The sequence below is a fragment of the Chaetodon auriga genome, chromosome 10, assembly GCF_051107435.1.
Source record: "Chaetodon auriga isolate fChaAug3 chromosome 10, fChaAug3.hap1, whole genome shotgun sequence".
Lineage (NCBI taxonomy): Eukaryota > Metazoa > Chordata > Actinopteri > Chaetodontiformes > Chaetodontidae > Chaetodon > Chaetodon auriga.
The window spans coordinates 19,017,013-19,041,735 of NC_135083.1; the positions used below are offsets into that span (position 1 = coordinate 19,017,013).

The window sequence follows — 24,723 nt, forward strand, 5'->3', positions numbered from 1 at the left end:
GACAAAAGGACCAATGGTTTGCTGTGAGCGCAGCAGTCATGGTACCTGGTGAGGTTTGACTGCCCGTGCCAACTGAGGCAACAGGAAAATGTCCTTCTCTGCAGCTGGATGGTTCAAGTTGACCAGCACCCTGCCCTCGGCGTCATGTCGGTTAAGGGCATCGTTGGCATGCGCACCGCTCGGCTCGCTCTCTTCTTCCTCGTTGGTGGACTCGTTGCTGATGTGGACGATGGTGTCGTCCTCGCCCGAGCTCAGATCGATCACATCTGCACAGACGGAGGGAGTAACAAGAAATGTTTTTTTTATATATTACCTTAAAATAGTAGGTAAAAGGTTTCAGAAAGGGATTTAAACTATTTCTGATGAAGAATCTTACAAGTTTTATCACAGGACCAAAGTAACTCACACGCACACCCAAGGCAAACAAAAACTTAACTAATGCTTTGAACGGTGGCTCCGTCAAGATCACAACTTGTATGATTTCATATCAAACATGGACGTCACCGTGTGCGTGTGTGTGTGTGTGTGTGTGTGTGTGTGTGTGTGTGTGTGTGGAGTGGAAAGACCGAAATCCATTTCTGATAAAAAGGACTTCGACGTCAATGGTATCAAATGGTGAAAGTTACACAAGCTGGCAGTCTGTGAGGGCAGTGTGTCTGTATGTGTGTCAGTATATTAGTGTGTGTGAAAGAGAGAGAGAGAGGAGAGAGAGAGCTTATATAACTGCAGTGAATGGCTGGTTACACAAGTAGGATTACAGTGGAGGGGGAGACTGGTTATGCAACCCCAACTAGAAATGTCACTGTGCCACTGTGAGTGTGTGTGTGTGTGTGTGTGTTGGTTATGTGTGTGTTCTGGCTCATAACCAGGATTAGCCAGCTTTATTGCTCCACAGACCCACTCTGATCTGCCCTACAGACACTACTCTCCCCCTTTCATCTCTCCTCACTCCATTCGTTGCTTTTCTGCCCTTCGCTTTTGTGTCTGTCAGCTCCCAAATTTACATCTTATCTGTTCGTCCCATTGGTCTCTCTCTCTCCCTCTCTCTCTTTTCTGTCTGTGTGTTGCAGGAGTGTGTCTGCCTTCAGTTTGCCTCCGTCTTCTTTCAATGCAGAACATATGTGTGTTTATCTCTACGTGAGTGTGTGTTAAAGTGTGTATTTATCCTTGACTGTTTGAGTGGCTCCGTGAAATTTGTGTGTGAGTGTGTGTGTGAATGTGTGCCTGTGCACTAGGGCAATAAGGGAACGGTACTTGATGTACCCTGTGGAGGTTTTAAATACTCTGATGCTCATGGCAGCTAATCTACGAAAACCACACTCTCTCTCTCTCTCTCTCCCTCACACACACACACACACACAGTGGAGGATTTGACCTTGCTTGTTTTACTTGGTAATACGGGTTTAGACTGTGGAGTCCGTTCACCCTTTTGAGAATTTAAAGAATGAATGCCAAGTTTTTGCTTGAAATAAAGTGCAGCTTCCTTCATGTCTTCGCTGAGACAACAGGAAGGCTGACATGAGTCTAGAAGTCACAAAAGAGCATCAGTCGGATGTTTTTTGTACTAAAAACAGATCTCTGCACACATGATGCTGATACATTTATTCCTACACATCATCCTTGTGTCGGCGGCTCTGAGGTGACTGAAGATGAACGCGGGTTCAGGTATCTGCCATGTTGTGAGCTGTAAGAAAAATTTCCGGTTTTGTTTTTCAATCCAATTTTTTTTCCTGGAAATTCAAGCTGATGCTTCCTTTTAATGGGGAGACTTTCCAGACCCTTGGGCTCAGAAAGCAATTTGAAACAGAGTGTGTAATTTAATAAACACATGGCTGTCATGAGGCTATTAAGGCTGCTTTGCTTAATCTCTGAGAGACTGATGCTTTAGAGATGTGAGGTTTCCACCAGACACCAGCAAACTGCTATAACTGGATATTTCGAATTGCACCAGTGGATTGGCTTCATGTCCTGTGGCTGGGCAGCTGAAAGGTCTGAATGGATGAAGTTATAATGAATGCTTGCTAGTAAAAAACAGCTGTGTCCTGAAATCCTTTCCAGAACGCAACATTTTTATTAAGTTACTACTAAAGACTGATGGAAACACATGCAGGATTTGCTCCAGGGTCAGTTTAACTTCAGGAGTTTTTTTTTTTTTTTTTACTCACTGTAGCTCCATGGTTTCTAAAGCCAGACTGTAATAAAAATGTTAAAATTGTCCATTTTACTACAACACTGAGATTCCTGACAGTCTGCTGCAGCTTCTCAATGGAATTACACATCTGACAACACCTTCAAAAACCAGGATTCGAGCACTTCACCTCATAAATGTGCCAGCAGTTTTGCATGACAGTTTCAACGTTGAATAAACCGGCAACCTGGCCGGTAACATAAATGCAGCCATTGAGCAATAAATTAGTGTAACTGATTATTAATTTTGTATGCGCAAAGAAAGAAAGCCAGAAAATACAGTGAATGAGGTGATCTGAAGCTGTTGAGAGAAGACTTTTCACAAAAAAAAAACAACTTTCTTTTTCCTTTTATGGTTCAGAGAAAGAAAGAAAACCTCTAAAAACACATTAATCATCAGACCCTCAGTCTGACCTCTCTGCCTACATCTCAGCTTGCATTCATGCTTCATCTGTTTACAGTTCAGTTTCCATCAAAATCCTATGCATATTGTCACTGTAGATAGAAAACCGAAAATCTGTCACTTTAACAGACAGATCGTATGTCTAAAAGGGACGTAGAGGGACTTCCTGCTTCTGCTGTGGTCAGAAAACTGAGACTGTCCACAAATGTGCTGATCATGTTGATAAATAGCAAACAAGATTCTAATAAATCCTGCCATGAAAAACAGTCAATCTATCCTTTCATTTCTAAAACTGGACCTGAAAGTTGGTGTACTGTAACTGGACAGCTTAAAGAAATCTTCACTAGCTGGAATATAGCTCACCTTGTTCTGTTTAAGCATCTTAAGAATCAGCATCTGGCTTATTTAAGGCTTGGCCTCGCAATGCAGACAGCTCAGAATATACAACTGGATGATGAGTCATAAATTAACTTCACAGCTCCGTGTCCCTACCTGCTTCCACGAACTTCTGACCTACTAGCCCACTTACACAATCAAAGGTCGTTCCAGGCTGGAGACCCTCAGTGTGTGGGGCACAAACACACTCTAACTGCAGCCTGGTTAACATGAAAAGCAGCTGTACTTCCTTTGAAATCTATGTTCTCCCAGAAAATGTTATTTTTTTGAGCATTTCAGGGCCTCTCAGTCTGATCTGCTCTTTTCATTCAACTTTTATTGAGCCATTTTTTAAATTATCTTTGCAAATAGACTAAACGTTAGCAGCAGATTCTGAGACTCTTCTGTTTAAACAGGGCTGAATAAGCACAGCATCAGGCCTCCCTGCCAAATTATCATAATGCTTGTCCAAAAGTTCATCCTGACCCTGATATTCAAAGTATTTTTATACAAACGGCACAAAGTAGAAAGCTCTTGTGCATTCCTACCTTTCCTTGTAATTATCTCAACGAATCTAAATGAGGTCATTTAACTGTTTCCACCTTTGAAATATTCTTACAAACAGCAGTGAAAAGGAAAGATGCTTGCTGACAGTAACATGCTTACAGGATTCACTGAAATTGCAGAACAACAGCACAAAATAAAACACTTGATTTGTTTCCAGGTAATGACACTCGGGCCACTGGTTTTCTTCAAACATTCTGAGTAAATGCATGAGGCTTTAAGTGTGTGTGTGTCTCACCTGTTTTGCGTGTGCGCTCTGTGGTAGCAGAGGTCGCTACGTCAGTCTTGCTGTCGTCCTCGCTGACGCCAGTGCTGCTGGTGTCCAGGCAGATCACGGCCTGTCTGACAGACTTCACTTCTTGCTGTGTTCCTGCTGCTGCTGCATGCTTTGTCACATCGCCTGCAGAGAGGGATGGGAATGATGCAGCAGATGAAAAACACAGGAAAGACAACAGAGGGCAGACGATTGGGATGGAATGAGGGACAGGAAGGAAAGTGAGTTGTTTGGTTATTTGTTCTTGTTTAATGATTGGGATCAGGAGCTTAGTACAGCTGTTTGTATCAATGGAAGCATTTCTGGGGAGTGCAAGCTCTCACCAGTTGTGTATTCAGGCAGCAGTGGGACGGGGAAATCCTGTTTTCTCTGCTCCTCCAGACGCTGCCTCCTCTCCAACTCGTCCTGCTGGGCGGCTTTGGTCACTGCCTCCAACTGATGCTCCCTCAGTAACTTCCTGCAAAGACACAGTGAAAAATAACATAAGTACAAATACAGTGATGTGTGTTTACAAACTGTCACTGCTTTTTGAGACACATGGTTTTCAGAGTATACACATATGTGATGATGAATCAACTATGATAGTCATTCCTTCCCAGCTGCGTTAATCACTGTTAACATGGAAAGACATCACTCTGTATTGTGAAAGGTGCGAACTCATTTAGCTATGAAACCACGGACAATTATCTGCAGCTCTGAGGAGCTTTACAACCTCTTTCAGCTAATTGTTTTGGGTGAACGATGCCAAAAAGCTCATCTAAATCTGCAGTAAGCTACCCACCCAGCTAAGTTAGCAGCTAGCGCCATATTTTTCTCAAGAGCCAGTGGAAAGAAAGCCAGAGCTAAAAGGAGAGCGAATATTTGACTTATATTTACTGGTGGGTAGAAACACGACTGCAGATGAATGCTAATGTTGTCAAGTGGCTGCTCGATGTGTGAAAGTGTTGCTAACATGTTAGCTATAAAGACTGTGCCAGGGTTATGTCTCTATTAGCTTGAGCTAAGTTTTAAGCTATATCATTTGACATATAAAATGTAGCCTGTTCAGACAATAAACAATACAAAGTTATGCTCACTTAAATGTAGATAAATGTCAGTTATTATTATAACTATTATTGTCATTATCAGTCTCATTCTGCCACTGCCTCCAACTGACACTCTCTTCAATGGGATCAGACAAGCACCTTGTATCAGACCGAAATGACTCCACGTACACACACAAACCCTGAAGCCAGAGTTTGCATCTCTGACACATGTTTCATGTTACTGTAAACGCCGTTACGTAAAAGCTACAGCATATTGGAGGTTGAGCGAAATGGTGGTTATTGACAGCCGGAGGAACGAGGCTGCAGATGGAGCTCGCCGAAGTGTAATCACCGACAGATGTAATCAGTAATTGCTGTGTGCGTTAGTTCTTCAAAATGAGAGTGAAAAAAGGCAACAAGAAGAACAGTGGAGAGATGATAAATCCCATTATCCAGCCAACAATCAGCGTTATTAGAAATACATTAAGTGTTGAATAAGCTGAGCGAGTGTTGGTTTACCCTGCATCTCAGCAGAAACATACCGAGAGGATTGTGTAGTAATCCCTGTCATCTCAGGGTTGACTGGTTACTGCTTGCCAAGCACTGAGTCATTTTCTAAACATCTAAACATCTATCTTAAAAAACAGCTGACAGACACTTAAAGCCCAGCTTGATTTTTTTTTTTCTTTGCAATAATATTCTACTGTGCTTTATGTATATCATCAATGCAGGTTCAGAGTTCAGTACCTGATGTTGCGTCTCATGTGTGCCGGTTTGGACCCCCTCTTCTTGGTTCCCGTCAGGGTGGAGGGAGGGGAAGGGCTCTGACTGGCCGGCCTGGAACGGGGTCTGGACGCGGGCTGGGAGGGAGGAGGGTGGGCTGGCGTCTCCCCCGAAGGTGAGGTAGATGGGGGAGGGGTACACTGCCACGCAGCTGAGTCGCCTCCCTGAGCCTCATTTTCGGAGCTGAAGGGGGCGCTGTGGGACTGGTCTGTGTGAGGAAGACAGGAAGAGAGTATGGTCAAGGTTAGTTGAGGCGTCATAAAAAAATTCATTTGAAGAAACATTTGAAACATATTACAAGTAGTCGTCTGCGAACAATGACGCTGCTCTGTGACTAATGGTGAAATTTCAGTATATAAAAATTAAAGAACTGATTCTGCATTGAATTCCCATTTCCAGTCTTTTCACTATCAGACAGACCTGGAGCCTGACAGCACACATCCTGCTGGTTTGTACTATCAACTGATACTGTACGCACTACATGAAGAGCAGCAATTAAAATAATCAAAACTCCTGGCACAGGCAGGACACCCCTCCCTTTAAGGCTGAGTGAGTTGTGTCCTCAGATGAATATAGTGAGGCCCTCTGAGCGTCCAGTGCCGCCTCACCTCCTCTAACTGCTCTCAGCACTGATTACGCTTCAGCACTTGTGGATTAAAACTGCTGGTAAACAGGAAGACATGAATCATATAAATGAGGTGACATAAACAATCTGAACAAATATGCAGATCGTCCCATAAAGCATGCAGCCAGTTTGTCTGTATCAACACTGTATTATTTTATCATGTGGTCACTGTTCGGTTCTGTGCTGGTAAACGTATGAGCGAGTTCAGATGGGTTTCCCAGAGGTGAGAAACTTCTCCTCCCTAAAAACAGCACAGGACAGTGACCTAGCACACACACTTCAACAGGCGTCATGTGCAACCAAATATTTAGATATTTATACCTCTTTGTCTGCAATTTATGAGTCTTGGGGAGAAATCCCAATTCTTCTTTCCACAGGGACAAAATAAAGCTATCTGTGCCCCCCATTATAATAAAATCAGATTTGGTCCAATATTAAGGCACAAGCTCACTGCTTTGCTACAGTATGATAGTCATGTATATGAGATCAAAGATTTAATAAAGGAATTGTTTGAATCCATTTTTATAAAATGGCTTACTCAAGCAGCATTTCTTATATTTATTAGAACTTGTTTTGTTTTTTCGAGCTGCTGACATCTGTGTTTGAAATGGAAACTTCACCAAACTGGTTTGACTCATTCCAGCTGCTGTTAGTCAGCCACAGCCTGTGAGGATATGAACTTTTCAAATTTATTCAAATTAACATTGAACTAAACTACATTAGCAAATCAGCATGAAGAAGATCCCTCTCATCCTGAGCCAAAGCTTTCTTCAGTACAGAATCATGAAAACTGCACCGTGTGGCACCTTCAACTCCGTTGTTTGTTTTACTTCAATTCTTTCATCTTTTTCGAAACTCGTCTTCATCTCTAGCGCTCTCTCTGTTTCTCCTACCCTCGATTTCACTTTCACCTTTCTTCTCCTTCTCTCCTCCTCCTCCTCCTCTTCTTGCTTTCTCTCTCTCTCAGTTGTTCTGGCAGAGACACACTGAACCAGATCTGAGGCTTATGTAAGAGCTGGATCATAAATATGGACGGCTTATGAAACCAAGACAGGACACAAACACTGACACACACACACACACACACGGACACACATAAAAACCACACAAACACACACACACACACACACACACACACACACACACACACACACACATTCCAGAGAACAAGTGTTCACATAAGAATATAACACACACACATACACAAATGTGTAGGCCAGTCCAGCCAAGAATCTGCCTGGGATGAGTGGACAAACAAGGACACACTGCCAACACACATGATGTTCAGTTTCAACACACACACACACACACACACACACACACACACAAATGCATACAAGACATCTTCACTGCATGACACCAGGCAAACCTGAGTTTCAGTTTCCCACATTCTCTCTCTCTCTCTCTCTCTCTCTCTCTCTCTCTCACACACACACACACACACACACACTCTCTCTCACACACACACACACACGCACACAAACTCTTAACATAACGGAGCATGGAGGCTGGTGATGAGCTCACTGCGAGTTGAAAAACAACTTACATAAAACGCCCCTTCAGTCCATCTATGTGATAACAAACTTATTGACGTGGCTGTTAATGACAGCAGCCTGTCTCAGCGGTGTGTGTGTGTGTGTGTGTGTGTGTGTGTGTGTGTGTGTGTGTGAGTGTGTGTGTGTGTGTGTGAGTGTGGTATGCATATGTGTCTCAGAGTAGCATTTCAAAACAATTCATTTGCAATTACTGTAGTATCAAATTAGTTGCTGGCCGGGAAGAGAAAATTGGAAACACATTAAAATAAATTAAAACACAAACGTGCTAGAAAACATTTAAAACACTCAGACCTCTGGCCAGGCTGCACAATCCTCAATGATTTATATATCACTGGTTAGAAAAAAACAAAAACTGCATCAAAGCACATCCAGTGACGGACATGTTACATCAGAAGTCCTTACGGGTTCACTCGGTTCCTAGTAACAAAGACCTGACCCTGGACCAGAGCTGGGAATTATAAATGCACTGCATCAGTCTAACTGTCCTTCTTCGTGAAAATGAATTCATACACGTTGGGTTCGGGTAGGTTTTCCATGGGTGTGTTTGAGACTATGAAATAACGTTAATGGTCCTCAGAGGATGATTTTGCTGATCCCCTGACTCTCCCTCTCTGGCCACACGTTTGTGGTTTTAAGCGAAATGAATGAATACATTGCCATGAAATTTGCCTGGTGAGTGAGTGGTAAACACTCTGATTAGTGATCTCATAATTTAGAAACTCGTGCCTCAGCTGTACCTTGTGTTTAGTGCTAATCAGTTAATGTTAGGAACACCCAAAGGTAAGACTGTGAACATGGTTTGCATTACACCTGCTCAACATCAGTGTGTTAGCATTGTCACTGTGATCATATACTACTAATATTAGCATTTAGCTCAAAGCGCACAGCCAACAGCATGGCTGTAGACTCTTAGCTTGTTCCTAACTTTGCACCAGATTTGAAGCTCTTATATGCATATCTCCATTTTTTGAGTCAATCAATCATGAGTTCTTGTCAGTCATCAGGTTTGTGCAGCACTGTGACGTCTTTCCTCTGTTAAGAGTTTAGCTTATGCTGGCGACCCAGTCCTCCTTCCATTTATTTAATTTAAAAAAAAAACAGGAAACATAGAACACATTATTTCCTGTGCACCGCATGAGTTTTTTTTCTCTGTTTTTCCGGGAATGAGCTACCAGATATTGTTTGTCTAGAACAGTAAATGTAAAAGCTTTCATGAGACTGGACATGGTTTAATGATTATTACTAGTTATTATAGAAAAGAGCAGCAAAACTAGTTGTTCTTTTTTTAAATGAAGATGTCCCAGAGTTGAATTAAACCTTCACTCAATCACCCCATCTTCCTGTTTCACCCTCCAACTCTACCTTACGGAACAGTTATATAACGATTGCTGAAATGCACAGAGCCTCAACATCTCGCACACATGTGCACACGCACGCACACGCGCGCGCGCACACACACACACACACACACACACACACACACACACACACACAGTGAGCACTCAAAAGAGACACTGAGGGGGCAGACAGGAAAGAAAGGGGGAGAGGGGAGAGATGAAAGTGAGGTCATTATTCAAAGAGAAAGAGGGAGATGTACTTCAGAGTGAGAGGGGGTGGAAACACACACACACACACACACACACACACACACACACACACACACACACACACACACACACACACACAAACACGTACACTTAAAAAACATAGCGGTGACACACAAAGACGCACGCACAGACGTAGATTCTGGGAAGCACGACGGCTTCCTCTGATCGGGTCAAGAGGACAAGAAGTCCAGGAAATATTCACCATATTCACCAAGAAGAAAGAGAGAGAGCGATGCTGGCAAGGACTTGAAACGGATTTTATTAGTTGTTAAACACACCTTGTGCCCACACCCAGTGTCCACACACACATGCAACACCTGATTTCAAGACGACTTAGCCTATCTGAGAGTCAACTTATGTCTTGATCATTTTTGGTGCTTTCATTTATAATTACCGGTCAGACAAATCAACAAAATGAAAAATTCTTAAATGCATTATGAAATAAACAAATGAACATAAATAGGAGAAAAAGTCATTAACAGGTGCAGGAAAAGCACTTGTTTTCTCTTGTGGATGCATAATTCTGGACGGGATTTCTGTTTCCAGGGAGGATTAATGGGAAAATGAGAGTGGGACGCAGTGAACGGGCCATTAGCAGATTGGCCATAGTTACTGACAGAGCAACAACCACGTTAATGGTTTTACCAGGGAAATTTTGCAGTTTTAGAAAAGATAAGGGCTTCCGGTCGGCCGTGAGAGCAGCTGGAAGAGGAGACGGACAGAGTCAGTGTCAGGGTGATTTTATGTTGTTTGGCATGTGTTCATGGATCTGTCTGTGGAGCTAAAATGATTATTGACATTAACAGCTACTTAACTGAGATTTCTCACCCCCATTCTATCGTTAATTGTGTGAAGCAATGTCAATCGAAGAACATTACCGTGGTGGGGAACTATGAATACTGTGAAGACAGCATCACGGTCACCTTGAGCAGGTAAATTCTGGGCATTTTTCAGCCATTTCTGACATTGCAAGACCAGCCAATTTATCACAAAATGATAAACAGACTGATAGGGGAAATACTGGCTCTGTAGACTGCTGAACTGATTAGGTCAGAGTTACAGCAATGTCCTTTCTTTTCAGGTTGGGTTTTAATATCAACATGTGGACAGTCTGGCATCAGTCTCACTTATGTAACATTTGTCACTTTGGCTGAATGCCAGCTTATATTCATTCACTTGTTTCTGTTCTGCAGAATAAAAAACAACTTTTAAAAGAGGTACATTTAAAGGGAAAGAACATGCAGAAAAACAAGTTTCATAACCTTCGAGGCACACGTGTACTATCAATTTTCTATACCTCTACGCCGTCACATCCTGTGAGGATTACACTCAGCTTTGAAAAATTAGAGGAGACGCCACATTCATAAATGAGCAGCTGTGACTTTGTTTTTCATGGAGCAGTTTGGAAGCTGTCAAGATGAAGAGCCTCACACACACACACAATCACAGAGATACAGGTGGATGTACAGATTCGTACACACAGACTTGCAAACACACACCTTGGGGAGAGTCTTACCGCATCCTGACCAGACTGTAGGGACAGGTTACACAACTCACACACTCATAAAAATACACAAAAAACATTATATAACTAATGAATCATTCCATACTTCCAACTGAGGACCAAGGAAAGTGAAAGGCTCTCTTGAATCGTGCTCCACAAACACACACACACACACACACACACACACACACACGTTTTGGGTGCTGTGCAAATGATAGTACGACACAAGAATGGCAGCGCTCCAATCAAAACATCCACTCAGGTAAAATGGCGAGTGATTGGCTGAAAGATGTCGGACACGCACACGTTACATAATAAAAATCTAATCACAGCTTCATCAAAAGTTAATCAACACCTCCGTCCAAACTGCTCAAATCACATCAACCTCTCATCACTGTAGACTCCACACCTCCACCACCTCCAAAGAAGTTCACAACCAATTTATCAGTTCAGGATTATCCGTTTCGACTCCTCACACTGGCTTCAACTCTGGTCTAAACCGAGCTTCTCCCCACCTCATTAAGAAACACTCCCTTGAGCCTGAGTCCGATGGAGGTGTTATCTTAAGGTGAATATTAAAGAGTTGGAGAGCCAGTTGTTGCTAGGCGACTCAAAAACTCCGCTGCAAGTGACGAGGAGAAGACGCAAGCGCGAAGAGAAAGCCAAACAATCGTGACTATACGTAGGCGACATGAGATGACACACGAGGTATGAACGCACCGGAGACCCGACCTCCATCGCCGCCGCAGACGCACACTGAGCAGAGACAGTGAGGGCGCAGGCCAAGAGTCCCGATGAAACGCTGAATCATCAGCAGCCAGTAAGTGTCAGAGTAAACAGCATCCGCAGCGAATTTTCTAAGCCATTAATTTGTTCTGTTGGGACACTCCCTGTGGGTTAAAGACTCGCTGCTCCTCGCAAAAACAACACAACATGTACTTGAGAGATACGAGGCTCAAAGAATGTGAGGCCACCGGCAACAGAGCCACGGCTCGTCTGTGTTTGTGAGTGTCTCAGACGGGGGTTGCAGTGGGGAAATGTCTTCCGCAACCACAAGGTTATGTAACCACCTCGACGTATACGTTAAGAGTTTATGTAACTCCTAACACTGCGCTGATGAGCATAACACCCCTGCCGTACGTGTGTGTGTGTGTGTGTGTGTGTTCATACCCCCATATTAAGACCTGTATCCACTGATGAATGTACACCTTTAAAAGCAGCAACACATCATGTAAGAAAACCTCACAGTGTGTTTTCCCGTCATCTCCTTTGTAGTCTGACAAGTTTGGTGTAGAGACCTTTCACATCCTCGCTGGATAAACTCAAACTCACTGCCTCAGCTGTCTTCTCAGCTCTGAAAAAAAAACTGTCAGTGAGACACAGTTTCCACCCGAGAGTGATGAAGACGGCGTCAGACTGCAACAAATAAAGTTTTCAGTGAGAAGAAAAGCTTCTCTGGAACAGATGGGTATCTGTTCACCCGCCCTCGAGATTGAAGCATTTGTAAAGATTATCATCTGTTTAACTGTCCGGTAACATTCTGCTGACCTGATTAATAGTTACTACAGGCTGGGACAGAACTAGCTGTGACCCTCCGTCTGGTTTCTTAGAAAACTACGAGCCACAACCCGAAGTGCAGCAGTTTTAGCCCGACTAGCAGAAGGATTTAAGGATTTCAGATGTGATTTTGAAGTTTGGGAGTATTTCACTGGTTTTTTTTTTTAGCAGCTGCAGGTAACTTGCGAAGTGGCACTGAACCACAAAATGACTTCTTTTACCAAGCTTTCATTTACATTTCGGTTGACATCACAACCTCACAACCACAACCATTTTGTTGCACCTCCTTTTCATGGAAAAGGAGGTGCAACAAAATGTCATCAAGTAGTGGAGCTGCGTGTTTTGTTGAAGTTTAAGTCTGGGAGCCAATCAGCAAACTAAAACAGGAACTAGCCAGACTTGGGCTAACTGGGGCTAACCAATCAGGGAGCTAGGATCTGACCAATGGTTAAAAGCAGCCGGAAAACTTTGGAGAGGTTTTCTAAAAACATATCAAATACCTGCATGAGAGGCATTTGAACCTATAAATCATGAATTGAGATAACTGAGGGCAAACTGGGAGACACACACACACACACACACACACACACACACACACACACACACACAGTATCATGTCCTGAGTGCCTGACCTACATACCAGGTCGTGTTTTGTTCTCTTACTGACAAACACAGCGGTGATGACACAAACCAAACAAGTGAACTGAAGATCCACCATTTTCAGGTATGTGTGTTTTCCACTGGCTTCCTTCACAAACAAAGCCATCTCTCAATGTCTAACATGTCTCTGCTCTCTGCTCGTCTTGCCTGTGACTCACTGACCGACACACTGAGGGAAAAAAAAAAAAAAAAGTGGACATCTGTCTGTGTCTCGCCCTCCCGTCCTCCGCTTGCTGTCTACGTACGCAGATTACTGATGACGGCAGATACTACATTTACTACAAGGCAGCGGAGAACCCTCTACGTCACACACACACACACACACACACACACACACACACACACACACACACACACACACACACACACACACACACACACACACACACACACACACACACACACACACACGGAGGACAAGCTGTCTGGTTATCCAACACAGACAGGGGATTCCAGGAAGTGGACAGGAAATAGAGGGATACAGAAATCATTGTAACAGACAACAAAAAATGATTCATCCAATCACTGATCAAAACCACTGGAAGCTTGTTGTTTCCAGGGAGAAAGATGAATCCATTCTGTGCCGTCTCTTCGAGGAAGTGTAAATACATCTATTCTGTCGCAGTTATTCAACATGCTTCGGAAAACTTTGCATGGGAAGCGTCTGACTTTTGAGGTGAGGAGAAGGACAGCGTTTGATCAGAGTGAGGTCAAATGGCAGGGTTGGAATCAGAGTACTGGTTGATTAATGATCCCGTTTAACACCTCTTACGTCATTTAGCATGGACGCACTTTTAAAGGAACACAGCAATAAATGTGAAATCTGCAAAGAAAAAAAAAGCCTTTCTGTTCATCATCTGTTTATTTAGAAGTCTTTGAATTGAAATAGTTTAAAATAATGTAAGAAACACAAACATTTTGTTTAAACACATTAACCAAAAATACGTGAAAAAACAAGTTGGTGAAAATAACAAGCTTAAGTATGAGCCAAAATATATGTGCAGCCCCTTAAAGCCCTCACGGTCTCTCTGCCGTATGTGGACCTATTAACGGCCGTGGATCGATCCCAATCATATCTCTCTGCTCCGATTACACCTGAAATCAAACATGGTGGAGATCTGTAGTTTTTGATGGTCCTGTCTGATCACGCCTCCTCCTTATCTCACTCACCTCTTACTTGCTCTCCTTCGTCCACTTCCTTTCTCTCCTCATCTGTCTCTGATTCTACCTGCCAACACCTTCTCCTCTTCATCCTCCTCCTCCTCCTCAATTACCTGGTTGAATTTAAACTCCCTCCTCCCCTTCTTTCATTTCTCTTTCACACCTCTCCTCCTGCCGTCTTTTTTCCCGCTTTACCTTTCCGTCCCCCTTTCGTCTCATTCAGGTACGTGTTTGCGTGCGTTTATTGGGCCGCCGTGTCCTCCTTGTTACATAATCTTCTCCTGCTGATGTTCGGTTATAAAACACAGAATAAAGCCTCACAGGGCAGGAAGACCTTCAGACATTCAGCATGCTGCTGTCCTCACAGAGTGTAATTATACCTGTGACAACTGGTGCTTTTACATCACATCGCAGTACAGTGTATATCTTCTACATATTTGACAAAGTTTTGCAGTTTGATGAAATCATACTGCAAAAGTTGTATTTAAATGATCGGAAACAACAGAGCAATGAAGTGAGACATTCTGTCTACTGTGAATGCACTCGGCTCATTAATAATAGAAAACGCATAGAAATACTTAACATGTATCTGTAATTGAATGTGGATCAAAATGCACATAGTGATAAACAATAATGAGATTAGTTTCACTGAAAATATCGAAAAATTTAATAATCAGCTAATTACAATCAGGAGGCAATGAGTGGTGCTAAACTATAAAAACAACGATGTGAAGGAAGTGAGGGAGTGAGATTTCTGGCTCAGAGAAAATGGTTTCTCTCCATTTTAAAGGACAGAATGAGGAGAAAATCCCAATAAATGCAATTTCTAATGAGTTTCATATCATTCATTTTAGTTCCAACCTACCAGAGCAAGGCACTCAAAGTAAAACCTGAGAATCGAATCAATTCTCTAACTTCTTCCTCTTCTTCTGACATACGTATTCATCGCTCCCTTTCACTTCAAGCTAAACTCATTTCTGCAAACATACCCAGAACATCTAGACTCAAATCTGACTTCTTTCAACTATAAAGAAAAATATTTATCTATGGAACGGTTCACTGACCGCCACCATCAAATGTGATCTAACCCTGACTTCTGGCCAAACTATTCACCTGATTATACAGAAGCACATTTTTCAAGTTACTGTAACATCCAGCAGACAAACAGAGAAGACAGAGCGCGTGAGGTCGAAGGTGTCAAGAGTCGAGGTCAACACGCCACACACAAAACTTCTATTTCCACCTCAAGAGGCTGCTGCACGCAATACGACGACCTGCTTTAGTAAGAGTCTTACATGCTCCCTCTCTCACACACACACACACACACACACGCCCACACACACACACGCATGCACACACACACACACAGTCTCAGTCTCAGTCAGACAGAAAGTTGCTCTCTAACAGACAGACAGGCCACCGATGCTAAGGCTGGTCGGACGATGGGGGACGCTTATGTAACTGCTGCCTCTGGCTGTTACACAACCAGCATGTTCACAAGAACCTCACGTCCTGTACGCACATGCACACGCAGACACACACACACACACACACAAGATGCACCACGTCACACACTCGCAAGAGCTGGCAGACCAAGAGAAACACGGTGACATTTAAAGAACATCTTGACTTCTAGACACACACACACACACACACACACTCAAGTACACGGACAATGGCATATGTGCCACAATGAGTGTGTGTGCCCCCGAGTGCCGATGAGCATGTGTATGCGTGAGTGTGTGTGACTGTGTGTGTGTGTTGGGATTTTCCGCCTCGCTCCTGCTGCTCAGCAGAGTTCATGCTGTTCCTACTTTTATGTCTGTTTTCCAAATTGCAGCGTCAAGAAAAATGTGGGAGCGATGATGAACAGATAGATAAGAAGACAAACAACGACATACAAACATCAATAAATCAGATGAGAACAGGACAGACCGACGAATTCAACTCTGATCTCCTGCCAGACACTTTGCCTTACAGACACAAGACATGCGTGAACAAGAACTATGCATTCAGCAAAAGACAATATTTCATTGATTTCAATAGTGTTTCTAAACACTGTAAACATTAAACCTCGTTGTACAGGTATGTGTTTGATCTTTAAAGTGTGGCTGGAATAAGGTGTGTTCATGATCGTTTTCATTATTGATTTCTAATTTTCAAAGTGCTGCAAACAGTGAGTCAGTATACAATAATATCGAAATGAGAAAAGCAGCAAACCTATATTTGAAATTTGCGCTTAAAAAAAGAAAATTACATTGGATTTAACAAAATTGTTGTCAATTATTTTCCTGACAATCAGAAGAACCGGGTCGGCCAAAGTTTCTCTGAGGCTGATGTAAAAGTGGCTTTTTAAAAACTGATCATAATCAAAGCCAGACTGTCTGTTCTTACCAATCACGTACGAGGGGTGAACTGAAGAGAAATATCACAAACATTAGACGAGGAGACACAAACCACAAGGAGAAAAAAAAAGAGAAAAAAAGCCAAAAACAAAAAAAAAACCCTTGTTGTTTCCTTCCCAAGACAAACCAAGATTTATCTGGGTTACATAAGTTGCCTTGAGAAAGACAAGAAAATATCAAAAGTCTAATGCAGCTCTCAACATGACAACACACACACACACACACACACGCACCCACACACACACACACCTCTTGCATAACAGACTGCCCTGAATGAGTTATTAAGGCTGCTTTATTAGAGCGAGGCAGGTGAGTTATGAAACCCTCCTGCTGGCTGAGTGTGCATATCAGAGCAACTGTGAGAGACAAACACGACAGCGAGCGAAGAGGGAGACGCAGAAAGGTCGAGAGACAATGACTGTGTGTGTGTGAGAGAGAGAGAGAGAGAGAGAGAGAGAGCGAGAGAGAGACAGGGTGAGGCGAGGTGGAACACTGTTTGTAGGCCAGTGTGTCACTGCAGCCGAGGAGGAGGAAGAGGAGGGAGGAAGAGGAGGAGTGGGAAGAGAGGACACGCACATACACGTTTGGATGCTGCCAGCCGTTACCACCGTGCTGGTCATCATCTGATAAATCTCAACCACACAAATGCAAAACACCAAAACCTTTTCAGCTCCACGAGCATCATCATACATCAGACTGATCGTAGTATTTTACTGCAGCTGGTGTTGGTGCATCATCAGTGTGTTGGTGCATCATCAGTGTGTTGGTGCATCATCAGTGTGTTGGTGCATCATCAGTGTGGTGGTGCCTTAACTGCATTCTGGCCTCAAATAAACTGAATGAAAAGCTGAAATGAATTCCTACTTTACTGAGTGTTGATTTCAGACTGAAACGTGTACTTCAGTGTCCGTGCTTATACACTGTAAGGCTTGTTTTGTACTGAATGAACTGCACTGTCCTTACTGAGGAAAGTGAGAAAGAGCAGGGGAACATCACAGAGTTCTGACCGGCGGTGCCATCATTTAGCTCAGCTTCAAAACATGAACACTACAACTACATCGTCTGTTAACTGAACCAAACAATTCAAATGAGCAAAACTGATTTGTGGCAAAAGTCTGTTCAAACCAAAACTGCCAAGAGTGACTCCAGATTTTTACCTGGTTCTCTGCAAAGAAGCCCAAACTAAGAGGAACAGAGATGGCACAAACACGAAGGTGAACACTGGCTCACAAGCCTGAAAACAGCTAAAGAGTCAAATAAAGTGTCGCCCTGCGCAGAGGCGGTGGTGGCTGATGCCTGTAACGTAGTACGTGTTTGGAAACTTAAGCCGTTTCTTTTATTCTTGTATTGATTCTCAGTATTTGAGGTTTGTCTTAAGCTAGCTTGACGCACATGTCTGCACGATGCATTACTGAGATTTAGGAGGTGTGTGCGTAAGCTCCTCTGCAACTTGCGGTCACCCATAACACCCTGTTCTGTGTCAGCTCACAGGTGAGTGGTTGATTGTGAGATATCAGCATGAATATGGATGTTCAGCCATCTCTGAGGTATTTTCACCATCATTTCAGTAACTTCTTGTCAACATGCATGTGGTGGGTTACTTATCTAAGCTTTAAGTTCAAATTCTAAACCATTCAGGTGATCACAGAAGAACTACATCAATTTCTATTCAGGCTTTACACAAATAAAGGCTCAACAGGCTTTATGGAAAGGTGGCAGTTGTGATCAGGTAGTATTTGGTTGCGATGTGAAATAACGTGACTGGCTGTGGGATGGGATGGACGGTGCTCTCACGATGTTCACTCTCTGATCACAAGACTGCTGTAACACTATACAGCACTGCGGCCATTTAATGTGTGCGAGAGAGAGGGTTGAATGAGCTAAGACGGAGACAACCGCAGTTAATTTATGTGCTGGAAGAAGAGGGACCAGCGTAGCTGAGGGACGATGAAATCTGCACGTATGGGGAATCAACCAATAGGACTGAAAAGCACGAGGAGCGAGAGACAAACAGAAAGAGAAGAAAAAGAACCAGAGAGAGGAGGGGAGGAAGGACCAAGTCAATGGCATTGTGCAGCAGCACATAAAAAAAAAAAAGAAAGAAAGAAACTCGGCCCACAAAGAGAACTCAAAAGGAGGAAATTTACTACATTGAAAGAGAACAAAGAAATCGGCTATATGATCTGACAGGAGGAAGCAGAGAGATCAAAAACCCAGACGTTTAACAAAGGCGACATTAGGGAAGTGGGAATGAGAGCCATGTGGCCGGCCCGGCGAAGCCCACATCCTCTCTGCGCTGTGGCGTTATGAAAGCAGCCAGACTACACGTGCTCTCGGCGTTTGGCCAGGACACCGGAGCTGGTCTGAACTGGACTGGTTGTTCCTGCCTGGCGTGCCGAGGCCGACCACAGCCGAACAGAGTGTGCCGTGCAGCACAAAGAAAAACAATCAGCACAACAAGCTCCATCCTGTTTTGTTGTAGCACAGAGGTGTTGTTCTTGCTGTTCAACTGACTCACTCTGTTTTTCTTTTCACAATAAGCAGCTCGGCACCGATGGACAGACTGTTCTCGCAGGAGGACGTGCACGAACGCACACAACGTACGCAATGGATGTGAGGGAGAACAGTATGTTCTTTTAGCCTTTATCGCTATTCGACACGCCACGTTCGCAATGACGACGAGGCATCTAATGTCTCTTTTCACGGTGAGCCAAACACCCAGAGCAATCCCAAGAATTCCGAGCATGTCGACATTAGTTGTTTCTTCATAAGGCTCCCTGTGAAAGGCAGACGCAGCGGAACACGATGCACCCTGAGCAAAACCAAAACAAATGGCCGCGTTCTAACAGGATCCTCGACGGAGCAGTTCAGAGAATAACGAACGTTCACCTTTTCGGACACATTTTTGTCTGAACTCCTCAAATATTCAACAGCAGCTTGTTCCCACGTTACATTTATAGTCGGGGGATAAATAAACTTCAACTGCTTCATAATAGGTGGATAACACAGCAGAGACTGCAACCAGGCAGGGCGGCTATATGTTTGTCAACGTTTCGTCTCTGTTGACTTAGAGCTTGAGTTTGAGACTCCTCACACCTATAATGGCTGAACACTGCAGGATATGCTACAGGACAAAGAAACTAAACATACAGACGTGGTAAATAAGGAGTTTTATAGGGACAAACTTCAATGTTCTCTACTGGCAAAGTTAGTCATATGACCTTAATCCACCTGATCATGGCATGTGTGAGTCAGAGACAGTACATGTTCAGTTTACTGCTGATTTAATCCAAGTTTATATTAACTTGTCCTTTACTTCAGTGCCGTTAAACTGAAAGACTGTGTGTAAAAAGGCAGACTTTTCTTACACTGTTTCATTTCATATCCAACGTGCAGAGACAACACAAAAAAATATCCCTGTGCTGCCACAGACAGCCCTTCACAATAAAACAAGACGAGGAGATGAAGCCTGTCACACAAATTACATGACAAAAAGTGAGCATGTGAAACATTTGAAGCAGGCATTTAGTGCAGGGTTGATTGACCCGAAATTAGCTGACGTCAACCTTCATGGCCAAAAATCTGATTAAAATATAAAAAGATTCTTTTAAAAGCAAAAAGTTGCAAAATAATCAACACTTCTGTCTTATTAGTGGTACTGACAACAGAATAACACTCATTTGAACTCTCTCAATTCCTGTCTTGCCTTTGCTGTGCGAACACATGAAGAAATGAAGCGCATTACATATATAAAACCCACTCTTCATAAACTTCATTCATTCACCCACACAGACTGCGGCGGCGCTCTGTCCCTGCCCGCCACCTCACATGTTTACCCCCCTAACCCACTGGTCTGATGAACCATATGTTTTCCTGCCTCCACATGCTCACACTTCAAGCATGGCCCAATCCTACACGGGCCGACCAATCACGCCTCGGCATTGGTTTAGGTAACCGTAGAAACAGCCAATGGGAGGGCGCCCCTGAGACAACAACTCGACAGAGGCAGCCGGGCACGCGTGGGAGAAGACCGGCTGAAAGATGGAGGGGGGACTGAGAGAGAGGGGAGAAAATGGGCCAAATCGAACACGGAGGGAGCGAGAATGAAAGAGTGAGAGTGGAAGGAGAGGAAATGTGAGGAGGGAGAGACTGAGAGCGAGAAAACAGAGAGAGAGAAGGAGACGGGTTGAGCGTGCATGTTTAAGTAGGTATGGATCCGGTGTTACACAACAACGTTCAATCGATCAGATGCTGCTGCACATTTTCTGCTCATCGTGTCTGCTTCAGTCCTCTTTAACCAGATCCATGTCCTCTCATTCATGAAGCGGTGCTCATTAGCTAATAAGGTGACTGATACTGATATGTCCACATCTTTCTGTGCAGTGTCTCTTCTTCTTCTTAAAGCATCGCCCCCTCTCAGAACTTTCCGCACCCCCCTGTATCTCCTCTCTTTGCTTCAGGAAAATCTTTCCCCATCTGTCCGTTTCTGACAAACTTTCTAGCCCTTTCCTCGAGGTCGGGGGATCAACCCTTCACCAGCGCTGTCTCGACGGTCAGGGCGATGATGTCACCTACCTGCGAATGACTCTGATTCGTCCAGGAGCAGCATGGTTATCGGGTAAAGAGAAGAGCTGGTCTTCTCTGCTGTCCTTCGTCCTCTCCTCTATTTACGTCTTGCTCTCAAACTCCCTGTCAAACTCTCCAAACTGCCTCCTCTTTAGGTGGAAAAAAACTTTGGAAGTCAACGGGAGGTGTATTTCTCCTCCTCTCAGCCTCGGTTTTACACTCGGCTGGTCTTTGATCTACTGCCTCAGTGACTGACTGACTCACTGACTACTGGCCGACCGCTCTCCGTGCTCCTCGCTAGTCAATAGCACTGTGAATGTGAGGCAGCAGCAGGCAGGAGGGCTGGCAGATGAAAAACTTACATAACCCTTTACGCTGGAGCCGGGGCCCCGCTGAGGGGGGACTCGTACGGCTGACCGGCCCTCATTCCTCCCCCCTCTTCCTCCATAACACACACCGGACCACAGAGCATGTACGGAAGCAGCCGCCCACACGTTCACGCTGCCCGTTGATGTGTTTGTGGGTCATTAAAAAAAGTGATTGTGGAGAGACGCTCAGCTTCAAACATCTCCACCACGGCTGTCACTTAAACTGCTTGTAGAAACTGGACATCACGCACACTTTGACACTTAATACATAAATGCTCGCTGGAGCCCTCCTGACCCAGACAGGCAGCTTGGATGTCTGTGTGTGTGTGTGTGTGTGTGTGTGTGTGTGTGTAGCAGAATGAAGGGCACAGAGGAGAAATGTGGCAGCTAAAATCTGTGTCAAGGTCCCTGAAACACCAAAACACAGACTCCAAAAAAAGGTCTAGTCTCAAATGATCCGCACAGAATCCTTCTTTATGAAACAAAGCACATGGAAACCCTTTACACACACACACACAGGCAGAGGAGTGTGACGTTACTGACCGAATGCTGTAGAGTAAAGGTCATTCACATTTTGGGTCTCGAGCGACAAACAATGAGTTTTAAAAAGGGAAAACATCCAAACCTGTTGTTCCTCCACTTATTACTAACTGACGTCAACCTCCACTTGAGTGTATGCGACCGGTGTATCATGACTACTTATTTATCACCAGACTACATTTACAAAATGTGTAAATCTACACTGTTTTTTTTACAATCCTTGATTACACAAGTCCCACATAAAACTTGTCACTATGTGTAAGTTGGAAACATTAATGTTGTCGATGAAGTAAAACACAGAGGCACAGTGCACTGAGAACAGTGTGTCCACAGCTAATTCATCCAGCGTGTTAGACCTGACAGAGCACTGGTATGTAAACTTATAGGACACATTACTCTGAGACGGGAAGCTGCTTTTATTTCCAAACACTGATTCACAGTGAAGGAGAAGAGATCAAACTACATTCGGGCCTCGTCCAGACCCACTAACTTAACTTGCTGTGGGTAAATGACCCTGTTTTCAAGCAGAAAGTTTGATGCAAATAAATTGATGTTAAAGCCACTGTGAACTGAGACAAAGGTATGTTTTTAGCTGTACAAGGACAACTTCTGCATCCATTTCATAACACACCTTATGAAACCTCTGAGCTCGGCTCTGCCCGAGCGGCCGGGCCACAGATTTGGCACTGCAACACATCTAGGTCAGTGTGATACAAACCTCCCTTGTGCCTGCATACATAAGTACGCTGATTAGAAGACGTACAGCAGAAGACACATCCGGACAAACGGAGAGATTACAAGAAACAGATGTGTGAAGAAAAAGTCAACTTGCCAGATAAGTTCCCGCACTGGAGCAGTCAGTAGAAAAGAAATGCTCAGCTACTCACCCATGTCATGTGGTTCAAAGTTTTTTTTGTCTGCTACGCTGCTGAGAGAGCCATGCCTCCTCTACACTTTCACTCATAGAAGCGTACTCCAGCGGGTGTGTGTTCCTCCTTCATACCCCTCACACACTTCCTCTGTGTCCCGTCTAAACCGAGCGGGTCAAAGTGTGTGTGAGTGTGTCTGTGCGAGGCTCTCAACATTTAGCTCACAGCTTTACCGGCGCTCCAGCGAGGACAGAAGGCCATTGGGACAATTACAAAACAATGAGTCATTGAAATGGTAACCCGGCCTGCCGTGTGTAGGAACCCCCCCCACGGTTTGTGCTTTTCCTGTCTTCCTCCTCCTGTCTCTGTCTCCCCTCCCCCAGCCAACTGACACAGGAGCTGAGCGTGATGTCAGCAAGCCACGCCCACTCCGGAGAGGCTGCCTTAGGTAACAGGGGTAATGGGGTTCAACCAGGAAAAGGATGAACAGAGGAGGGGACAGAGGGGGGAAAAGAGGGTGAGAGAAAGAGGAGGAGTGCAGGGATGCAAAATTCTGATCTTGATTGTTAACTGCAACTTCTGGTCTTGCTGATTTGTGGTCATTTGACTGGAATCTTTAGAAGGTCATGACTTATTCAACCTTATTATCAGAACTAGGAATCCCAGTGGTCAGGATTGACTGGGGCTTTGAATGACTGGCAAGCTCTCCACGTCTCTCATATGAAGTCTCAGCAATTTTAAGCTGGTCTAAAGCAAATGTAAAATCTACGGCATCCATATGAAGCTTTTTTTAATGTTAAATCAATGACTGCTGAGACCGATTCAACTCAACTTTTAAGCCTTTGAGTGGTGGTGATCTGAGAGACTAAAATGGTAACACATCATTACAAACCATGCAACCATGCAATTATCATTTTGGTCTTTGGATGATTTGGGGAATGAGACAATCATACGTAAATGGACAGAAAAGCTGAAAATGGTGAAGGAAGGAAATCAAGAAATGAGGAGTGAGAGGAGAATGAAAAGAGATGAATAAAGTGCATGAGCTACTACTTTCTGGTCGGCGCACGTGTTGGAAAATTCCTGTTTGGCTTCTCGGGACGATATCGCACATCGTAAACACCAATAAACACATCATAAACACCACAATTGCCGCAGACAGTTAATTTCAACAACACATAAATGTGAAGACCATCAGTGCTCAGGATGGTGAGAGGAATTATGGGGAAATGTGGAGTATATATCCACGAAAAATTAAAAGTGGCGTTGACCAAGGTGAGAAAATGTAGGAGGAGATAAAAATATGAAGGAAAGGAGAAAAGCAGAATTGAAATGACGGTTAACAGGCAGAGAAACCAGGAGGGAAGAACAACAGGAAAGAAGAGAGGAAAGCTCAGAAAAGTGATAAAAAACAATTCTAAAAGCAGGAAACATAAAGAGAAAGTTAAGGATAGAAAACAGATGAAATGAGGTGAATGAGAGCAAAGAAAAGGGAAAAAGAGAAAAGTCAGTGACAACAAGGGGAGGGGGCTGATTCAAAACAATCCTGTGAACCCAACAACCCTTTTCAACCCATGTTGGTGGTGTGGGCTTATCCTTCACAGATCACTCTACACACACACACACACACACACACACACACACACACACACACACACACACACACACACACACACACACACACACACACACAC

General features: G+C 43.9%; 1 protein-coding gene across 2 annotated transcripts in view; it reads right to left on the reverse strand.

Moving 5' to 3' along the window:
• Positions 1-23,158, reverse strand: part of LOC143327483 (helicase ARIP4-like) — a 35,939-nt gene extending 12,781 nt beyond the window's left edge. Inside the window, exons 1-5 of one of the 2 annotated variants that reach the window (XM_076741839.1) lie at positions 23,048-23,158; positions 5,576-5,819; positions 4,127-4,260; positions 3,768-3,929; positions 46-266 (exon numbers count right to left, since the gene is read on the reverse strand). In XM_076741839.1, the coding sequence (XP_076597954.1) occupies positions 46-266; positions 3,768-3,929; positions 4,127-4,260; positions 5,576-5,819; positions 23,048-23,051 (765 nt within the window). In that variant the 5' untranslated portion in view covers positions 23,052-23,158. Of the gene's footprint in view, positions 1-45; positions 267-3,767; positions 3,930-4,126; positions 4,261-5,575; positions 5,820-21,261; positions 21,573-23,047 lie in introns of those variants that run through there. The other variant, XM_076741838.1, reaches the window with a different exon arrangement.
• Positions 23,159-24,723: the final 1,565 nt, after the last annotated feature.